The sequence below is a fragment of the Vicia villosa genome, linkage group LG6 (assembly GCF_029867415.1).
Source record: "Vicia villosa cultivar HV-30 ecotype Madison, WI linkage group LG6, Vvil1.0, whole genome shotgun sequence".
NCBI lineage: Eukaryota > Viridiplantae > Streptophyta > Magnoliopsida > Fabales > Fabaceae > Vicia > Vicia villosa.
In genome coordinates, this window is record NC_081185.1 from 92,139,175 (window position 1) to 92,159,562 (window position 20,388).

Below are 20,388 nucleotides of genomic sequence, written 5' to 3' on the forward strand. Positions count from 1 at the left end.
GTACGAAGGACACGATTTTAAGAATAGGATCTCTATAGGCTAGGGAATACGTAGGGGTACCTGCAAAATTGAAACGCATAGATACTCGAAGCATATGAATTGCAAACATATAATAAGTACATAAGCCCAAAAGTCCTAGGTTCATAGGTCCGACGTAGCGGCTCTTGGGAGCCAACCTTTTAATAGGGGGTTCTAGAAGGTCTCATGGGGTCGTTCGTAGCCTCCGAGACTTTTTGTCTCTTCGGATTTTAGAACAACTCATTTTATCCATGAGGTTTGAATTTTTGGGGTAGGTTCTCGGAGAGATCAGCCAAGTATCCAGTCCTGCCCTCAACAAAGTCAAGCCTCGTTTTGGACATTTCCGAATACTCAACCCACTCCGAGTGGAGTTATCAATGAGACTCGTAGGCGATTCATACTCCCTTATTGATCTCAAAGTTAACTCCCACACTTAGGGTTTAACACAACATAAAAAAACACCAGCAAATATAATAGAAATAAATATTCACTTAAATAAATATTTAATTAAATTGCAGTAATGAAATTGAAAAGGAAAATAAATAAATAAATAAAATTTAAATATTTGAAACTAACCTTGAATCCGGCCGCTTGCAATTTAAAAAAACAATACGCAGCAAATATTTAAATAAACAGATTTTTTTTATAAACAGGTATTTATTCAATTGATGTAAAAGATGAAATTATAAATAAATAAAGTAAAAACTTTAAATATTTAAATATAAATAAACCCTAATTTTTGGCAAATTAGCCAAACCCTAAAAAAGTTTGCCAAAAACCTAAACCCTGCCAAAGCCTATAGGAGCATAGTATTCATCATTTAAGTGTCCCCAGCAGAGTCGCCAGCTGTAGCAACCTGCCCTAAAAATTAAGACTTAGAGTCGCCACCTATTCTGAAGGGCGAATAGGAAACCCTACGCAGTTATGAGATTCAGGGTAAGTTATTATAATCAGGTCGAGGGAAGGTGTTAGGCACCCTCAACCCTTTCCTACTGGCTTTGAATCTAAGGCAAAGGTTTATAGCAAAACTATAGAGGTTTAATAGCTAAGGAAGTGAATAGGGGAAAAATTGAGATTTTAGGGAGGGGGACTCGCCTTGTTGCCAAGTGCCTACGTATCTCCTTAGGGAGAATCAGAGTCAACGTAGTTCGAGCGACAGGGTTGTACGCCTTATAATTTGAAATTTGATTTGAGATGGTTTTAGAGGCTTTTTGAATGGCCTATCGTAGTTTTGAATAAGGATAAAAATCCGTAGTTTTATTTGAAATGTTTTGAATGTTTTAGATTTGGGCGTACAACCCTAGTTTTAATTTGTACTATTAATCGCGATGATCAATAGGTTTGATCACCATAATTAATAGATTAGTAAATGATTGCTGGCAATTCTAATCGATTGATTCGATTATCACTTTTAGCAAATGGAATGTGTTTTAATATAATTATTAATTTATCGTTATCCCTCATAATCGATGGATTCGATTAAAAATAATAACGAATTGATAAAAATTGCTAATCATTGTAACCAATAGATTTGGTTAAAACCATTTAGCAAAATAATGTGTATTTTTATTAAATGATTTGAATTAAACAATTGATTATTATCCACCGCGATCAATTGATTTAATCGAAGCGAATCATAAATTAAATTGTTTGGCTAAATACCTAAGTCGGTTGAAAAAACCCTAATCCTAATATTTTGGCCACTGGCCGATGGGATTGAGCGAGCCCTAATATCCTAATATATTTGTACAGGGTTTTTAGGGTTTTTTATAATTTAAATTAATTAAATTAATTGTTCGAAATAGTCGGATAATCGGGAAAAAACAATTCTACATCATTATAGAATAATCCTAATCTAATCTAATCCTATTTAAATAATTAAATTAATCCTAAATTAAATTAATTATATAATTAATCTAAATAATTAAATAAATAAAGAGAAACCTGGCTTCGATCTGATGTTATGCGCCTGAGAGGGAGTATGGTACGCCTCAAATCCTTGCATGCGGGATCTCACGCTGGGAAATCTAACGGTTGAGAGATGAGGGTGTATGATGGAAGCGCGTGAGGGCAGGCGCATTGGATCCTGTGGGCAGGCTGTGCATTAAAGGAATAAAAATTTGCACGAGAATGGCTCGAACCCATGACCAGATAGTTACCAGCTACACCTTGATGCCATCTGTACTAACATTATAATCTGCTAATACTACGCATGCCAATAAACAAAAAGGAACAAACAAACATTAAACCAAAATAGTCAAACGTGGGTCCCTATGCCTCGCGCGCGACCAATCAGAAAGAGAGAGACAATCTGCAATCGTTGACTGTCCATTCTCCCTCCTCCACGCGTCGTCCATGGCCCCCAGGTACTGTTCATCGTCCCTTCCAAACTTATGCCCAGAATTTGCTACGATGTGCCTTCAATTTTGCTACGATGTAATTACCAGTTTCCGTAGCTAATAGTAAAAACCTTCAAACGCGTTGATCGAGTAACCCAGCGTGCCCAGATCCTGTAATTACGACGCCACAAATCCAATGGTGCAATCGTTAGGGCTTGAAACCGCCTGGAACTACAAGAACGATGAACCCTCCTTGTTATGCCCTAGCCATGGCAAATCTTCACCCTCGCGTTATACCTTCCATGTAATGATTCCAATCGACTCTAAACACTATCACGAACTCAATTATACTGTTAGTATGATTTAAAACGCCACAATATGCAAGGAATAGAAATCAGAATGTAAATGAAAGTGATGAACACGTGATACTCATCTCAGACGCTACCAGGCTTCGTTCTTCATTCAATCTTACCCCTTGGCATCTTAGGAGTGGATTTGAATGTCTGGCAGAGATGGTAAATCGCTCCCACCCCCAAAACGAAAGCTTCTCTTTTTATGTGATTTTTGGATTTTTGAGGAGGCTTCAAGGGCTAGGGTTTCCTCCTCTTTTTCGTCCCCCCACTCTGAGTCTTTCTCTCCTTTATATAGGAGAATCAAATTAGGTTAAAAAGACTTGGAGAAAGATCAAATCTTCATTAAAGAAAATTTTATTTGATTTTGTTATGAAATATTTCTATTTTAAGCTCCATGCTATTTCCCATAACTTTTCCAACGTGTAATTGGCCTTTGGTACATGAGAGTTGACTTGATTCAATGAATGGAAGTATTTTGCATGATTTGATTTTATTTATTTTTTGATTTTATTTGATTTAAGTTGAATTTAAATGAATAAATCCAAAATAAATATAATAAATATCATAAAAATAATTATCAAATGATCTTTGGGACTTGCATGATCTCAAAATCACGTGGATAACCTAAAACTCATGGCCCATTACTTGAAAATACAAGATTCTTCATTTAGGGTTTCATGTATTTCCCCAAAATTGACCAACTTCTACCACGCACATCTCTCTCAATTTTTATTGTATGGGAGAGTTATAGGACTTTTTGGAAAGCTCAAAGAGTCCTTTAAATAACCTTTTTGGTTTCATCTCAATTGAAGCTTCCATTCTCAAGTTATGAGCTTTTACCTAAAAGGTATATTTCATTGACTTTTTGGAGGACCTGTAATGTTTTTGTCCATATCTCCCAAATGGTCCATTTCTTGATCTTGGACCCAACATCCAAATTTTAGAGGATGAAATTTCCTTGAGAATAGGCTTTGGTTGGGCAATTTTTGATAAACCATGTGAGAGTTATGACCAGTCAAAGTTGCGTTGACTTTCTCCTATAAAAACCCTAATTTGAACCTTTAAATTTGTTCATCTCTGAGTTTTTATTAATGGATCATGATCAACCTTTGATCAAATGATGTATATAACATCACCTACTTGATGTTGACCAAAAATCTTGAAGTTTGACTGTATTTTGACTATAGTTGACTTTTAGGTCAACGTAGTCGATTGTTGGTCATCTGAACCATTGAGTGAGCGATCTTTGGAATGGAATCTTGACTTTTGACATGGAAATGCCTTGAGACATATGAGAGGCCTTGAGATCTATTTGAGACCCCGAGTATTCACAAAAATGAAAACCCTAGTCTTGAGACCCTCGATTAGGAGACTGTTGCTTGAGAAGAACCCTTGAGCCTTGAGTTATTGGAAATGAAGTGAGGAACCTTTTGATTGATTATAGGAGGGCAAATTTTGGGGTATGACAACTGTTGGCCTTTGTTGATTGTTCTTTCAAAAATTTCTTGCAACTCTCGCTGAATAACTGTCCCAATTCTCTAATAGCACTCCACCTTTTACCTCTTGTTGAGAATAGCGAAGCCATCCTAAAGTAGGTTGCATCCACTAGTGCAGTATTAGGAAGGTTTCGAATGCCCTTAAAAACACCATTCATGGATTCCACAAGTTTTGTTGTCATGTGGTCCCATCGTACCCCGTTGTCATAAGCCCTAGTCTATTTCTCATTGGCAAGGTTATCAACTCAGCTTCCCGCATCCAGATTTGACAATATAGTTTCACTTCGATAATGTTGGAATGTAGGTTGGGTTAACACATATCTTGCATTGACTAGTGTCTTCCGGAGGTGCCTATCCTTATTCTCCCGCATGAAATTCTAGGCAATATGTCGAATACAATATACATGTGATGAGAGACACTAATCATATTTTAATTTTCTGTTTATCAGTTATGGTTTCTGTTGTTTTCCAATGTATTGTCAGTTTAAATTAATGAAATTGTTTGTTTCCGACTTTTATTTTTCAATTGTTCAATCAATATTTGTTAAAACAAAAAAAATATACACTAAGGCGCCATCTAAGATGGCAACCCATATTTAGAGTGTACATTGGCGTCATCCTAGATGACGCATTCACTTGTTTTTTGAGAGGCGCCATTCTAGGTGGCTCATGCACCTGGGTGCCCTACCAAACCTGGTTACTTGTGTAAAATTTTTCCAAAATGATATTTTTTTTGTAATTTGTTTTAAAACATGATTATTTTAATTTTTTTCTAGCAATTGCGCTTCATTTAAAATTGTATTTTGTATATGAGGATTAAAAATTAAAGGTGAATTCTTATTTACCCAACTCAAAAAGTTGGGTAAGGTTACCTCTAGTGTAAATTGCATTGAAAACTTCAAACAATTAATCTATATAATAAATAATTAAATACATAAATATTAAATGGTGTCATCTAATTGGTGGAAGGTACACTACCATCTTTTTGTGATGGGTAGAGAAGTTGTAACTCAATTATAGTGTCTCTAATTTTGCAACTCAACATAATTATTTTAAACTGGTCCACAATGTCAGAACATATCTAAACAATCTGGAACCGTCGATAGCTTATCTTAAGCTATAAAATTAATTTCAATTTTCTATGTTAAGAGTTTAATTAAGATACCTTTCATGATTCTATAAAATTCATTCTATCATTTAAACATGCTCCAATTGAGAGAAAAACTATGGAACACTTGGTATATATAGAGACAAACCCTTTTCTTTATTGATTGAAATATGAAAATATGACAAAAACATTATTGAATTTCAATCTAATGGAGAAATTCCAGAAAACAAAACATGATATTGAAATGAAACCCTAACAGAAAATACTCAATGACAAATAAAAACAGTACACAAACTTGAAATTTTGAATCTATTTTGAAGCAGAAACAAGGCTATCATATTTAGCTTTGAAATAGCCGAAAAGAGGTTCTCTTGGAGGCACAAATTCCATGACAATTGAATGGTTGAGAAATTCTTGGCTCCAATCGTAAAGCTTTGGAAACTTTTCAGCAGTGAACAATTCAAACCCTGCTACCTCTTGAACCAAAGGGATCCAAAAAGCTATGAAAACAGCAGCAATGTCCACAAAATCAATCTCTTCTCCTCCAAAGAACTTGTCCTTCAGCTCATTCTCAAGAGACTGAAGAGCCTCAGATGATTCTTCAATATTCTTCTCACGCGCTTTCTCATCGTTAACAGCAAAAACAGCTCTAAAAAAAGGCGCCGCAATCTGATCATTTAAAAATCAATCTTTATTAGTTTGTATAGGTTAAAGATGCATCAATAATGCCCGTTAAATCAACTCAATTAATAGATGCTGAGACATCATATTATACAAGGTTATGAATTTGAACCCACAACAAAAAATTTATTAGACAAATAAAACAATTGTATCAATAACATTTCAGTGGTGATGCCAAATATTACAACGCAACAACGACGAAAAATCTAAAAAATTTACCTTATCATCGATGACCTTGGCCCAAAATCGAGCCACAGCTTTTTGGTAAGGATCAGAGGGCAAAATGGGATTTTGCTTCCAAGTCTCATCAATGTATTCAATAATCACAAGAGATTCTGATATAGGCTTCTCATTGTGAACAAAAACTGGAACCTTCTTATGAACAGGATTGTATTTGAGAAGAAGATCACTTTTGTTGGCCAAGTCTTCTTGAACAAATTTGTATTCAATTCCCTTCAATTTCAGAGCAATTTGTACTCTACATACAAATGGGCTTCCAACAACTCCTATAAGTGTCACTTCTTCTTGATTTGTAGCCATTGCACCAATATTAAGTGAATTTGTTTTAATGTATGAAAACTAACTAAGGTCTTGTGTGGTTTTATAGAGTTTGGAAGGTTCTATTCCATCAAATTCATCTCCCAAATTATTTTATAATTCATAAATTTATTATAATAATTTCATTGAAATAGTATGCATTATTTTCTTTATTAGTGTAAAATTGAAAATAAAACCTTTATTCAATGAATAGTAAATAATTATATTATTCCCCATTAACGCATTTGGAAAGAAGTGGTGTAAGACATTACATCAGCCGTATGTGTATGGATGAAATGAATTAATTGTTGTTGGGCTAAGAAGAAAATCATTATTTCCAGATATGCATGGAATAATCTACACTCTTGAGAATTTCTGTTAATCAAATATCCTTATTTATTTAAAATTTATTTTTTCCCTTATTAGTTCTTGGAAATATATTTTTTTCAAAAAAATAGAATTGAATCAATGTAATTTAGTAAAATTAATTAATTCTATTCATTGTATGAATAGAGAATATTCCCCTTATTCCGAATTGTATGTGAGATACATTATCAAATGAGTATCAAATGCATTTTCTTCTTCTTTTAGTATGTTATTTACTACTTGTTATTCTATCATTTTAATGAATCATTTGAGTAGGTAATATTAACTATTATTATCAGTGTTTTAAGAACCGGACCGGACATCAAACCGGTAAGGGTATTGGGTCACTGGTTTATTGGTCGAATCACTGGGTCACTGGTCTAAACACATGACTAAACCGGATTAAACCGGATAACTCGGTTGAATAGACCGGTCATAACAAAATTATATAGGTATAAAATCTATCGAACCGGATGATTCAGTCCCTACAAAATATAACTAGTACTTAAATTTTTTTGAAAACATCATATTATAAAAAAATTCACAAGTTCATAATTTAAATTTAAATTTTACACATGGGTGTCACACACAATCAAATAGTACATAATTATAAAATATAAATAAAACTTTAATCGCAACATAATTTAATTGAATAATTTATAACAAAATAATTCCTAAATTTAATTTTAATAAAAGAAAAATTATTTCAATGTTTGGAATCTCCTTTTTCAATATCAAAATTATCTGTAACAAAATCAACCGCATCTACAACCATTTTTTTTAATTTTATTTATTTTATTTTATTTATATTTATATTTTTAATTAAAATAGTCAAAATGACATTGTTTTAATTTTTTAAAATAAAAAAATGGAAAAATGCATTTAAACCACCGGTTCACAAAAACCGCCGGTTTTTCCGATTTTACCGATTTACACCGGTTCACACCGGTTCAATGACATTTCCGATCCAGCTATTGAACCAGACCGGTTACCTGGCCGATTCCCGGTTCGGCCGGTCCGGTCCGGTTTTTAAAACTATGATTATTATTGCAAATCACAATAAAAACCGCGTCATAACACCACATCGGCCGCATCATAACACCGCATCGGCCGCATCATGCCGCATCAGACCGCATCAGGCTGCAAGAGATTATGCAATGCTCGCAAAAATTATTTGGTCTACCTTCTTTTTTAATTATATCGTAGATTTAAGATATATTTTAAAAGGATTAGTTATATTCAAAAGGGTGACGAATTATTAATGAAATTTATATGAAAATTTAGAGAGGAAATCGAAGATATGTGAAATCGAAAATTAATAATAATATATCATTTTTTATATTCATAAATATGAATTCACACCGCAACGACCGCATTCCGCATCGCAACACCCGCAATAGCCGCAACCGCAGTGACTACAACCGCAACCGCATCCGCAGCCGCAACCGCAATTTAAAACCATGGTTATGATCGATTCAAGGCCAAACTTTGTGGGCCTCCCCTAAATCCTGTATTGGTTAAAGCTTTGAATAATTTGTGGAAGGTAAAAATTCCTTCTAAAACTCTGTTTTTTCTTTGGCGCTCTATTCATAACAGAATTGCAATTAAAGATCAATTGTTTAAGAGGAGAATTTTGGTGGATAATAATGACTTAATTTGTGTTATGTGTTTGACGGAGTGTTTCCATTGATTTCTAGTAAACAATCGTCAGTTTTTCAAATTATTAAATGTATTTTGGTAACTTGCAGGATCGATTAGATTGATCCTAAGGACATGTGTTTAAAAGTTTATGATTGTTATGTCTGAGTTCATATACTTCGAATGTAAAACTAATGTAAAGACAATAAAGTATGTAAAGACAAAAATCTGAATAAAAGACTTAAAAGGCTTCGATGACAATTATCAAAGACAAGACTCAAAAAGAAATTATATGTAAATGACTAGAATTTGTAAAATCGAGACAATGTAAATTACAAATGGTGTTACACTTATATACTCAATGTCAACTCTTTCTCTTTCACTTGGTACTTGAGAGATTTTTTGAGTGATTGGTACAAAATGAACACCCTTGAATCCAGCTACTAAGATCCCTATTTATACTACCGTTCTCTGTATTCAGGGTCACTATACCATTTCCTCTAAATCTCCTCTTCATGATTGAGGGAAAATACCTTGAGTTTGAGTCCCATCTCTAATTTCTCTGAATTTCTTCCTTAAAATTCCTTCCTTGCGTTGCAAGTTTTGTCAAACATTATTAGTTGTTTCCACGCGCATGCTTGTTATTAAAAGTAAGTTTGGTACATGTACAGTTTCCTTGAATTAACAGGAGGAGTAGTTGGATACCTCAATTAGGGTTGAAATTCTCAAGCCATACACCACACAGTTTTTGTCTGTCTTAGTTTCAATAACAAGCATAGTTCAACTTTGGTGAAATTCATGAGCTAAGCACAACAAGCACATTTTGATAAAAGCATTTGTTGAAATAATGAAATAAACACTGTACAGTTTGTTGATCAAGGTATATAAATGGATTGGTGAAATGGTGTAGGATAGGTACTGTAGGCTATAGCTTGGCTATTATGATTTTGGTTTTTATGCAGGTGAATAGTATTGTCATGTTTGTTGTGTTGAATAGTAATGATTCATTGTTACTCTAAAGAGAAACATATTTTTGTATAATTTGCATTGTTCTAAAATGACTTATAATAAAAAAACAGAGGGATTATAAACATTATAAATTTACCTATAAAAATATATAAAAATTATAATAGTAAGGAGTCTACTGTAGTTAATTTACATTGCCAAATTAATAAAAACACTCCAATTATATTATTATTATTTTTAATTATTATTTGGAGAAGCTAAGGGCAAATAAGATGAGTAACCCCATTGTTAGCCCAAAGTACATTGCAAGAAAAAGATACCAATTGGAAAAGCTAGTCGCTGCTGCTGCTGTTGCTTGAATAATCCTTCACAATAGTTACTGGGCATGGGGAATGAACCATCACAAAGTTGCTAACACTTCCAAGTAATATCCTATATTTTTATACCATGAAACAAACACGTCCAAAAGACAAAAAATCACAATAAATAAAGAGGAAAATACTAATTTTATCCATATTAACATTGAACAAAAAATTAAAAATATGAAGCCATAAATAAGTATGAACCTTTTGATTGTGCTAAGGCCTCTGCTTCCCAAAACCAGGGCATCTAGCTTAAGATCTTCAATAGAGTCCATAAGTTTCTGTCTTGCATCACCCCAATACAATTTTGCAACAACGCTCACCTACAAAAGTAAAATCTCACAAGTATCAACAAAATAAATAAAAATCTTTGTATCTAGAGAGACTCTAACAAAAAATGATATGGAACTCTAATCTAAATCACAATATAATAATTTTAAATATACTTTAACTGACAAAAACCGATATTATCAGATTGGAAACAGGATTCAAGCAATATGTTTAAGGAGTATCGGAGGAAAATAATAAAGTTTTTTAGACACTTGTTTTAATTTTCGATATTATGATATGGATATTGAGACATGTGGTGTGTCGGGCAGAAGACAAGCCTAATACAATAAGCATTCAGTTTTTTGAACTTCTGTGTAGACTGTCTAAGATTTAACTGTAAAAATAATTAAAAATCTTATTTATTTATGGTTTAACCGTGACAATTTTATTACGAAACTCTAATTGACTCAATGAAACAATTAAAAATTTGAGGCTATGCGTTCTAGTTCATCTTTCACACAACTGTGATAAAAAACACAATAACTTTATATATATTTTTTATTATGAAAGTAAAAACACCTGTTTCTGCGTGGCAGCTATATCAAGCAGATCAATAACCTCAACATCAGTTTGTACACCATATTGTTTCATAACTCCTGCCTCCTTCAACTCTTCCAACGGAATAAGTGCTACAGAGTAAAGAAAATAAAATATAATAATCTAATCTACAATAGGATATTACTAATGAATTTCGAAAATAGAGTACTCACGTGAACCAGTTTTTGCAAACAGCTTGTTACGAGACTCATCAGAAGAACTGGAGTTGATGTGAATGAGGTAAAAAGTGTCACCTTTATCTGCCATATTTACAATAGCCCATTTCAAAGCATTTTTGCTGTTTTTGGAAAAATCTATTGCCACCCCAACTTTTCTATCCTCTACCATTCTTTCTTATTACCTCTTCTTGTTTTTTTCTTCTATGATTTGTGAATATCTTAGAGGCTTTGCTAGTGCAAATGCTTGTAGTAAGAAGAGTTTGAAGTGAGGATATTCTTATATTGTATGTTTCTTTACAATTGATATTTTATATTTGCTTAATTATGTTTAAATAGTAATAAAATAATTTATTCAATGTGCCAAATACCAAGTTGTTTTTACAAAATATGTTGTTTGCATAACTCTGAAGGCCATTCTAAATCGAATTTTATTCTTACTGGTTTGCAATAACAACAAACCAATGGCGGCATTTGAAGATAACATACATCCTTTTTTTGTTCATGTAATTTTACCAATATTTGAAAGGTCACAGTTCTCCTAGTAATTTACTGCAACTTATCATTAAGTTCTTTCTTTCATTAAAAAAGATAATCTGAATAAAGATTAATTCGAATAAACGGTTAGTGTAATACCACTTTACATTGTCATCCAATTAGAATGAATTATTTTGACACATAAGAAAAAGATAAATAAGGAAGAAGTAGTTATTGAACTAGTTTAATTATTTTTTAATTTCATATTTATGTCTCAAAATAATTCATCCTAATTATGTCTCAAAATAATTCATCCTAATTGGATGACAATATAAAATGGTTTCATATTGACAGTGTATTCTAATTAATCTCATCTGAATATTTTACTAATGTGGGTGATGACAAAAATTGATGGGTTATCATGAGAGAGAATCATTCATATTGGATTAAACACTCACCTAAAGGTCAAAGACTCATCCAAGCAAGTGAGAGAGATACCACATATTCACCCAAAACCCTAAGGTGATAGGTGTATGGTTCTTCTTACTTATAAAGTGTTCATCCTCCACTTTTATAAGCAATGTGGTACTTAGAACTCACACTTGTTTCTCAACACAACTCACACTTATTTGTCAACAAAAACAACATCAAAATTTTAGGTAAAATCATCTGGAAGGAAATTATATTAGTTGACAAAATGAGATTTAGTCGAAGCTTCTCAAATTAGCTTTTCTTGTTATTGCATGAACCTTCTTATCATATTAGTCATTGTTTTAATCCTCTGGTGGTTATCTTATGTTTAAATACCAGTAGCTTGACATCTCGAGTCCTGCTTGAGGACCAAGTCGACATGGTGTCCTAGTATGATGGAAATAAGAGTCTCGATTATGACGGTTTTTATTTTTATTTTTTCAAAAGGTTATGGAGTCTGCCGAGGAATCATGTGAGGATCTTGTTAGATGAGTTTCATTGTTTTGCGTCTTTACTTCGTAGCTTTATTTCTTTTTTTGTCACTCTTATTTCTAAGGTTAAGAACTCGTACTCCTTGAGAGACTTTCCGCATATATCTCTTGTTGGATCCTTGTATAAGTTGGTAGCAAAAGTTTAGGCTATTAGTGTTGGTGATGAGCAAGCATATATCTTCTAATTAATTAATTAACCTTTTTAAAAGGGAGAATGTTGGTTGATGGAGTTGTGGCTATTACTGAGGTGATTAACTTGGCTAAATGCACACAAAAGGTTTGCATTATTTTTAAAGTAGATTTTGAGAAAGTGTATGGTTTTGATATGTGGAGCTTCCAGGATTACATGTTGAGCTTTAATGATAAGTGGAGATCTTGGGTCAGCGCTTATATGTTTACTAACAACATGGTTGTGTTAGTTAATGGTTCCCCAATCAAAAATATTATTATCCAAAAGGGGTTGAAACAAGGGGATCCTTGCCTTCAGTATGTCGACGTTACCTTAACCTTGGGAGATCCCTCACTAGAGAACTTAGGGGTTATTAAAATGGTTTTGAGAGGGTTTGACTTGGCTTCATGTTTAGGGTTAGTTTCAATAAGAGTAGTTTGTTTGGGATTAATGTTGATCCTTCCTTTGTATTCATTGTAGGGGAGTTTCTTCATGGCAAGATAATTTTTTTTTCTTTTAAGTATATGAGGTTTCTAGTAGGTGCCAACTCACGGATGGAGTCTAATTGGGAACTTATAATTAATATGATTTTAAAGAGACTTAACTCTTGCAACCTAGGTATGTAATTCTTGGGGGATAGTTATTTTCCTAAATTCTATTCTCAATGTTGTTCCAGTGTTTCTTCTATCCTTCTTAAAAACGCATGTGAAAGTGTGAACGAAATTAGTTAGGATTAAAAGGAGGTTCCTTTATGGAAACATGACGGTGATTCTTTCTAGGCTATTAGGGATGAAGTTTTTATGACTACCTTAAAAGAGGCGGGTCTTTAGAAGTCTCATGCGGTGAGTTTCCGCAAGCCCATTCCTCCATGTGTATCGACTGTGGTTTTGACGCCGTCTAGTCTACTATCTCTTACCTCTCTTTCTCCAAGGAGTATCCTAGTTACTATAAGACCCTCATCACTAAGTCATGCTCTAAGCTTTCAGACATGAAGGATAGTCACTTCGTTGATATTCTTCCATGAGTGAACACACATCTCTCTTAAATATTTAGTGCATATTACCGTCTCAAAAAGAGCTACAATGATTCCTTTATGATGGTTCAACGTGTTAAATTTCACAAAAGGTGGCAAGGACCCCTACATTATAGTCTAACATATTTTAATTGCCTAAAAGGATGTCATGGACCCCTCTATAAGGATCCATCGTGTTTAATAGCCTCAAAGGATGTCATGGACCCCTCTATAAGGATCTGTAGCAACCTGTCTTAAAAATTAATATTTAGAGTCGCCACCTATTCTACCAAGGCGAATAGGAAACCTATGCAATTAAGAGATCAGGGTAAGATACTATATTCAGGTCGAGAGAAGGTGTTAGGCACCCTCAACCCTTTCCTAAAGGCTAACATTCAAAGATAAAGGTTTATGGCTAAGGAATTGAATAGGGTTAAAGACATGATTAAGATTTGGAGGAAGGGGACTCGCCTTGTTGCCAAGTGCCTACGTATCTCCTTATGGAGAATCAGAGTCAACGTAGTTCGGGCACAGGGTTGTACACCTTTGAATTAGAATTTGATTGTATTGACGGTATTTTGAATTACCGTTTCGCAGTTTTGAAAAGGTATTTTGAATTACCTGATTGGAAAGGATGAAAATCCGTAGTTTGTGGTTTGATGTGTTTTAAGTGTTTGGGCGTACAACCCTGATTTACTATGTCACCGTTAGATGCGGTGATCAATAGATTTGATCAGTATAGCTAACGGATTAAGGGGCATTGCTGGTTACTCAGACCGATAGATTGATCATCGCGGGCAGCAAATTAAATGTATTTTAGATTATGTATATTTTTATCTCTCGTCTAATGCGACTCATAGATTTAGTCGGGTCGAGGAGAGAATTTAAATAAAGGGTTAATTAAATTATTTTATTGCCTTATTCAGATATTTGATCAGTACGACATAGAGAGTCGACTAATTCGAAGGCGGGATGAAATAGATATTCATTCGCCATTTATCCGTTAAAGGGGAAGTTAGAGTTTATTGTTTTTATTATTTTTATCTCTCGTCTACTGCGACTAATAGATTTAGTCGGGTTGAGGAGAGAATTACTCGAGAATTAAGTATTATCGCTTTGCCAAATGGGCAATGGGATTGGGCGAACCCTACTAATGATAACCTTACTTGGGTTTTTATGGGTTTATAACAATTAAACTTAATTAAAACCAATTAATTCGAATAATTGAAATAATCGAATAATCAGGGAGGATAATTCTACCTAATTACAACCTAATCCTATTTATATTTCCTTACCTAGTTAACTATCTTGATTAAATTAACCAAGATTAATTTATATTTAATCTAAGTAAATAACTAAAAAGAAAAATAAATACAAAGATCGATACAAAAAAAAAACCTGGCCTGGATTGCATAAGACTGGGTTGAGTATCCATGATATGCACCTTCATTCTGATACGTTAGATTTAGATAATAAAAGATCTGATGGTGCATGATTGAGGGTGCGTGGTGAGCATGAGAGGCAGCAGCGCACTGGATCTAATGAGAATATCTCATAAAAATTAAAGGGACGGTCCTGGGATTCGAACCCAGGCTTTGTTGTTTTCTCAATATCACTCCTTGCCATGCGTATCGTTTGGTTTTCCTGTCATAGTAATGGACCAGGAAAAAATATATGAAGCCAAAAGTAATTGAGAATTTAAAAGTATTTATTCAACCTGGGCCCCATCATGAACGATTTCGTCCAATCGCAAGGGGAGAGATGAAGGTTGATGTTTGACTAGCCACTGAACGCTAGCCACGCGTATGCTGGACCCTGGGAAAGTTGACCCTCCAATGAAAGCCTTGCGCGCGCCTCCATAATTCCAACCAGCGAATGGCTGGCTGCCAGCGACGCAGGCCACCGGTCCAAGAAGCTTACCGCCGCCGGAATAGTAATTCCACCATCTTCTCCGATTGCTCCATAATTCCTCCTGCAAAAATAACGCATATAAAAGCCAGAACAGAACCCTACCCCCCTATTTCGAGGGCTGCGAGTCCAACGGTGCACTCCTTTAGACCTGCAAATGGCTGTGTCGTGAGATATGAAGAAGATAATACAAACTCGGGCAACCATGGCAAAGGCCCTTTCTCACGTGCAAACGCTCATGCGATGGCCCAGACCTCTTCCATATTACCCTATGAACTCATTGATATCATTAGTTTAGATTAAAACATCTGTAATAACGAAATACGAAAAAACCAAAATACAAGTGAAAACTTAATTATGGTATGCCGTATTCAGACGTTCCTGGGCATGGTTTTCGACTCGTCCCCACTCTCTAAATCTTCAGGAAGATGATTCAAGTCCTTGGACTGCTTGAGACTCGCTGTAACAAAAAGTTGCTTGTGCCCTAATTTTAGAAAATATTTTGCCTCGTGAAACCTTGTATTCTTGGCTGCAACTCTCAAATTTCGTGCCCCTCAGCTTCCCCTATTATCTTGGAATATATATGAGTGTCTTTAGGGTTTGATATGGGCTTGGTCCTCTTCTTTCAAATCCCTTGGAATTTTGCATAAGTATTCATGAGATTTTTCTTCTAATTTTGGCTAAAACACCTCCCCCCATGCATGAACGAGATTTGGTCTTTCTTAAGGTATTGTTTGGGCCCTTAGGTGATTAAAACAAGACCCACATAAATTAATCCATTCATTTTGGTATTTTTTATAAGTTTATTTGATATTTAAATGGACACAAATTAAAATAAATAGTAAATAGAATTATAAAAGGATGGATATGGATTTAGAGGTCTCCTATAAAGTCATGACCATGTTTGAAGTGGAAATCTTAGGCCCATTAATCAAGAAATTCAAAATTCTTCACTTAGGGTTTTATATCTTCTTTGAAATTTAGCCAACTTGTACGTCTCGTATCTCCCTCAATATTTTCCATATAACCATATTCTAGGACTTTTTGGAAATCCCAAAGAGTCCTCTAAATGGCCTTTTTGGTTTCATCTTCATTGAAACTTCCATGCTCAAGTTATAAGCTTTTGAAAAAGATGACTTCTGACTGACTTTCAAAAGGACCTGTAATGTTTTTGTCCATATCTCCCAAATGGTGCATTTCTTGATCCTGGGCCCAACATCAAAGTTGTAGAGGATGAAATTTCCTTGAGCATAGACTTTGGTTGGAGAATTTCTGACAAAACATGCGAGAGTTATGACCAGTCAAAGTTGAGTTGACTTTTAGTTAAAAAAACCCTGATTTGAACTTTTGATTAGGAGATAATGACTTGAGTTCGACCATTGAACCTTGAACCCTTGCAGATGAAATAAGACGGGCAAATTTTGGGGTATGACAGAATCCATCGTGTTTAATCACCTCAAAGAGCGGCAAAAACCCCTCTATAAATGTCCAACATGTTTTAATAGCCTCAACGGGAGGTAAGGACCCCTATATGATGATCCAACATGTTTAATTGTCTCAAAGGGTGACAAGGACTCCACTATATGGGTCAAGTGTGTTTTAACCTTCTCTAAGGGAGGTAAAGATGCCTCCATGAGGGTCCATCTTTATCTCACCTCTAAGGGCGGTTTCCACCAGTTTCCTACCAATAAAAAAAGGGATATGGAAATATAAATAATTAATAAATATTAATATGAGGAGCCTCAATAAAAACCATGCTCTCTTACAAAGCAAAGGGAAAAAGAGTGTGTTCCTAGAAAAAAAATTTGTTCTTACAAACGACAGAGATGCAATACTCGCTTGATCAAAATAATAGAAACAACAAAACCAAATAATGATAAAGTAAAAGTGCATCAGAAGCATTTCAGCTGAGACTTTAGTCTCATATCTTGTCTCTCTTTTAAGACGAAGGTTATATGTTTTTAAGAGCTACTTCAGGTGGCTTGATTTCCGAACCAACCTTCTTGGTGTTCACGTCTAGGGTTCATCTTTCTTTTCATATTGATATTTTCCACATAGAATTTACTATTGACTTCTTAGGATTACTCCCATCCGTGCATTAGAAAGCGGGTATATCATGCACAAATATAAGTGAGCCAAAATAACACTCAACTGATTAAAACTTGGTCGCTCTATAATCATATAAGAAGAGAAGACTTCTATAACCAGATGTCTGACCTTGTTTTGTTTATCTTTTCCCCCACTCTGAAGGATATCTATAGCGTTATGTAGCATTTAATGTACTTTCTCTCTAGAAAACCTAACCAACAACTTCTAGAAGGATTTCAAATCATCTGGATTAAGAAAGGGCCTCTCAAATGCATCTGAATAGAGGATATATATATATACACATAGCTCCCATGATCTTCTAAAATTCTATTAACTTCCTAGTCATAAATCCTCATTGTTATGACCATGGGTTCATCATTGTGGGGATATATTCGTATTGCATCTTTCTCTTAAAAAGTAATATGATATTCTAGCGCCCTAGTCTCACCTTTCCTCATATCCTTGGGAAGATCCTCTATATTTAATATCTGGAGGACATAACTTCGTTAGGAAAAACTAGTCTCTCTGTTCTTGGTGAATCCTCCTGCAATAGTATGAGCGTATGGCGTATGTCCTTTTCCTTTATGGATTTGGAGCTTCAAATATTGCCACGTCTGCAGGAGTTGACCCCACCTTACCCTTGAGAGGATTCTCCCATGACATATTACTTAAGGTGATCCTCCTAGATCAAACACTTTATCTCCTTCTTGAGCTGGTAGAAATCTTTTGTGTGGCTTCCTTTAACCTTGTGAAACTTGCACCATCTGTCAGGCGTAAGTCTCATAACATCCTCTTTTGGAGTAGGAGGCGTATGAATGTCATATAAGTGGACAACCTCCCGCCAGACCTAATCACGGCAAGTGTTTAAGGGCGTGAAGAACTCCACTTCCTTTCTACCTCTCGTAAATATCATTTTGTCCTTGATGGAAAAGTGCAGTAGTCCTTTCATGAGTGTTGTGAACCATTGGCTCTATGAACATGCTCTTTTATCTCATGATCCTTTTTCTGTTACTTTCCTCGCCTGTTATACAACAATCCACCTTTGTGACCACCTCTACAAACGAAGATGTTGGCCTATGGGCACAAAACTTGTTGAAGTGCCATGCTTTAAGGGTATTTTGAAATAATCCTACGAATATTTCTAGGTTCGAGTGGACAACTCTTACGGTGGCCTCATTGAAAAGGGCAGGGTTATCCATCAATGACTTTGTGGGACCTTGGCCAATGTTAAACAAGATGGTGGTGAACATCGTTCTATGCCAACTCCCTGCAAATTGATTTATAATTTTCTTCACTTACTCCTTCTAGTCGGAGATGGAAGCTTGAGGTAAGATCATATATCATTGTAAGGCTGCATCTCTACGCGTTTCAGTCAAAAGTTGCATTTTAAAGAGTTAGCCCTCCTATAATGGGTCATTACGACCATCAAACATTGCAAATGAGGGAGGCTTAAAATATTCAAGAATATTTGCCTCCCATATTTTGTCTGAAAGTGGTTGGGGATCTAACACTTTGTGTTTTATGTAGGGGTAGTCTATTGTTGGCGTTTTCGATGATAAGGTCATTTTCCTCCAGGTTCTAATTTGGCGAAAAATCTCCGCTATGGCCTTGGGATCACTATAACCTCATGTATTCTCTTGCGTGGGGGATTGTGCTCTCCCACACTACAAGAAAAGTTCTCCCTAGCCACGCGAAGTTATGACGTGTTTATCATGTGGCTAAAATAAGGTAGTTGCGATGAGATAATCAAATTACTACTCTTTTTATTATTAAAATAATGAAGACAACGTTAACATGGTGGGAGTCATACTTTTTTTAAAAGTAATATTAGAGAGATGGATATTATGTCGCTACTGTAAAATTAATATAAAAAATTATAAAGGCTTTAACTTTCAAACAGAGAGATTTTTGAAATTTTAAAAAATTTAGTTGTGACGTGGTGTTCACGTCGCGACATTTTAGAAGGAAAAAGTATGACTTAGACTTGACTAAGTTTTGTGCAGGGAATGCAATTAAAGATTTTGAGTGTTGGATGTGTTGTGGCGTGAAGAGTTTGGGTTCGAAGAGAATATCACATTAGATTATGATAATGACATGGATAAAGAGCGTGAAGATTTAGAATAATGAATGTATATTGATGAGAATGTGTTTTTGTAATTTTACCTAATGAACCATCTATTGAACGTGTTAATGAATATATATATATATATATTGATGAGAATGTGTTTTGTAAATTTATTATTTGTGTTGATGATTATATATATTAATCGTGTATTCTCTATAAATAGGTTAAATTCCACCCAGACCTGAGAAGGTAAGGGTAAGAAGATCCAACACCTGAGGATAGAAGTATGTCAGTCACCTCAATCGAAATTGTGTCCTCCCCCACAAAGCCAGTTAGCTCATATGTCCATGGTCAGTACTCAGCCTCTTATGCCATTACTCTCCTCTCATGAGTATCATATGTTCCCATTTGAGGTACCATCTTTTATTAGCCCATATGGGGTACCTAGGTATATATTCAAGCAAAGTGGAGGACCAAGCTATTCATACCAGCAGAATGTGAGATCTAGCTTTCCACCTAGCTTTTCACCTAGATTTCCACATACCACACAAGTGTGGAAATTATATGATTCAGCAAATGTATAAACAAGTTTGGAAGATTTTTGGAGAAGATTCAAAGAAAGATGCTTGGTTTAGTAAATTTAAGGTATGATTAATTTATTTTGTGAGTCATTTTTATTTAAATTTTTTATTATAATTTTCTAACTATTTATTTTAATGTCATTAGAAAAGTGTATGTGGGAATAAATGAACAAGAAAGTTGTTAAAAAATATTATTATAGCAGAACATCAAAAAGACTT

The 20,388-nt window shown here is 34.6% G+C and overlaps 2 protein-coding genes across 2 annotated transcripts; both read right to left on the reverse strand.

The window, feature by feature from the left end:
* Window positions 1-5,475: 5,475 nt before the first annotated feature.
* On the reverse strand, window positions 5,476-6,538 carry LOC131609329 (probable glutathione S-transferase). The gene is made up of 2 exons (XM_058881009.1): window positions 6,215-6,538; window positions 5,476-5,983 (listed from the first exon to the last, which is right to left on the reverse strand). Exons 1-2 carry the CDS (start codon window positions 6,533-6,535, stop codon window positions 5,624-5,626), a joined length of 681 nt encoding a protein of 226 aa, XP_058736992.1. The 5' UTR covers window positions 6,536-6,538; the 3' UTR covers window positions 5,476-5,623.
* Window positions 6,539-9,620: 3,082 nt separating this feature from the next.
* Window positions 9,621-11,193, reverse strand: LOC131611871 (universal stress protein PHOS32-like). Its single transcript, XM_058883711.1, has 4 exons — window positions 10,905-11,193; window positions 10,714-10,823; window positions 10,069-10,187; window positions 9,621-9,934 (listed from the first exon to the last, which is right to left on the reverse strand). Exons 1-4 carry the CDS (start codon window positions 11,077-11,079, stop codon window positions 9,835-9,837), a joined length of 504 nt encoding a protein of 167 aa, XP_058739694.1. The 5' UTR covers window positions 11,080-11,193; the 3' UTR covers window positions 9,621-9,834.
* Window positions 11,194-20,388: the final 9,195 nt, after the last annotated feature.

Coding starts and splice junctions, on each gene's coding strand:
- LOC131609329 (XM_058881009.1), bottom strand. CDS start 6,535: ATGGCTACAAATCAAGAAGAAGTGACACTTATAGGAGTTGTTGGAAGC. Junction 5,984..6,214: donor CCAAGGTCATCGATGATAAG/GTAAATTTTTTA, acceptor TTAAATGATCAG/ATTGCGGCGCCTTTTTTTAG.
- LOC131611871 (XM_058883711.1), bottom strand. CDS start 11,079: ATGGTAGAGGATAGAAAAGTTGGGGTGGCAATAGATTTTTCCAAAAAC. Junction 10,188..10,713: donor TAGCTGCCACGCAGAAACAG/GTGTTTTTACTT, acceptor TTACTTTTGTAG/GTGAGCGTTGTTGCAAAATT. Junction 9,935..10,068: donor GGCCTTAGCACAATCAAAAG/GTTCATACTTAT, acceptor ATAAAAATATAG/GATATTACTTGGAAGTGTTA.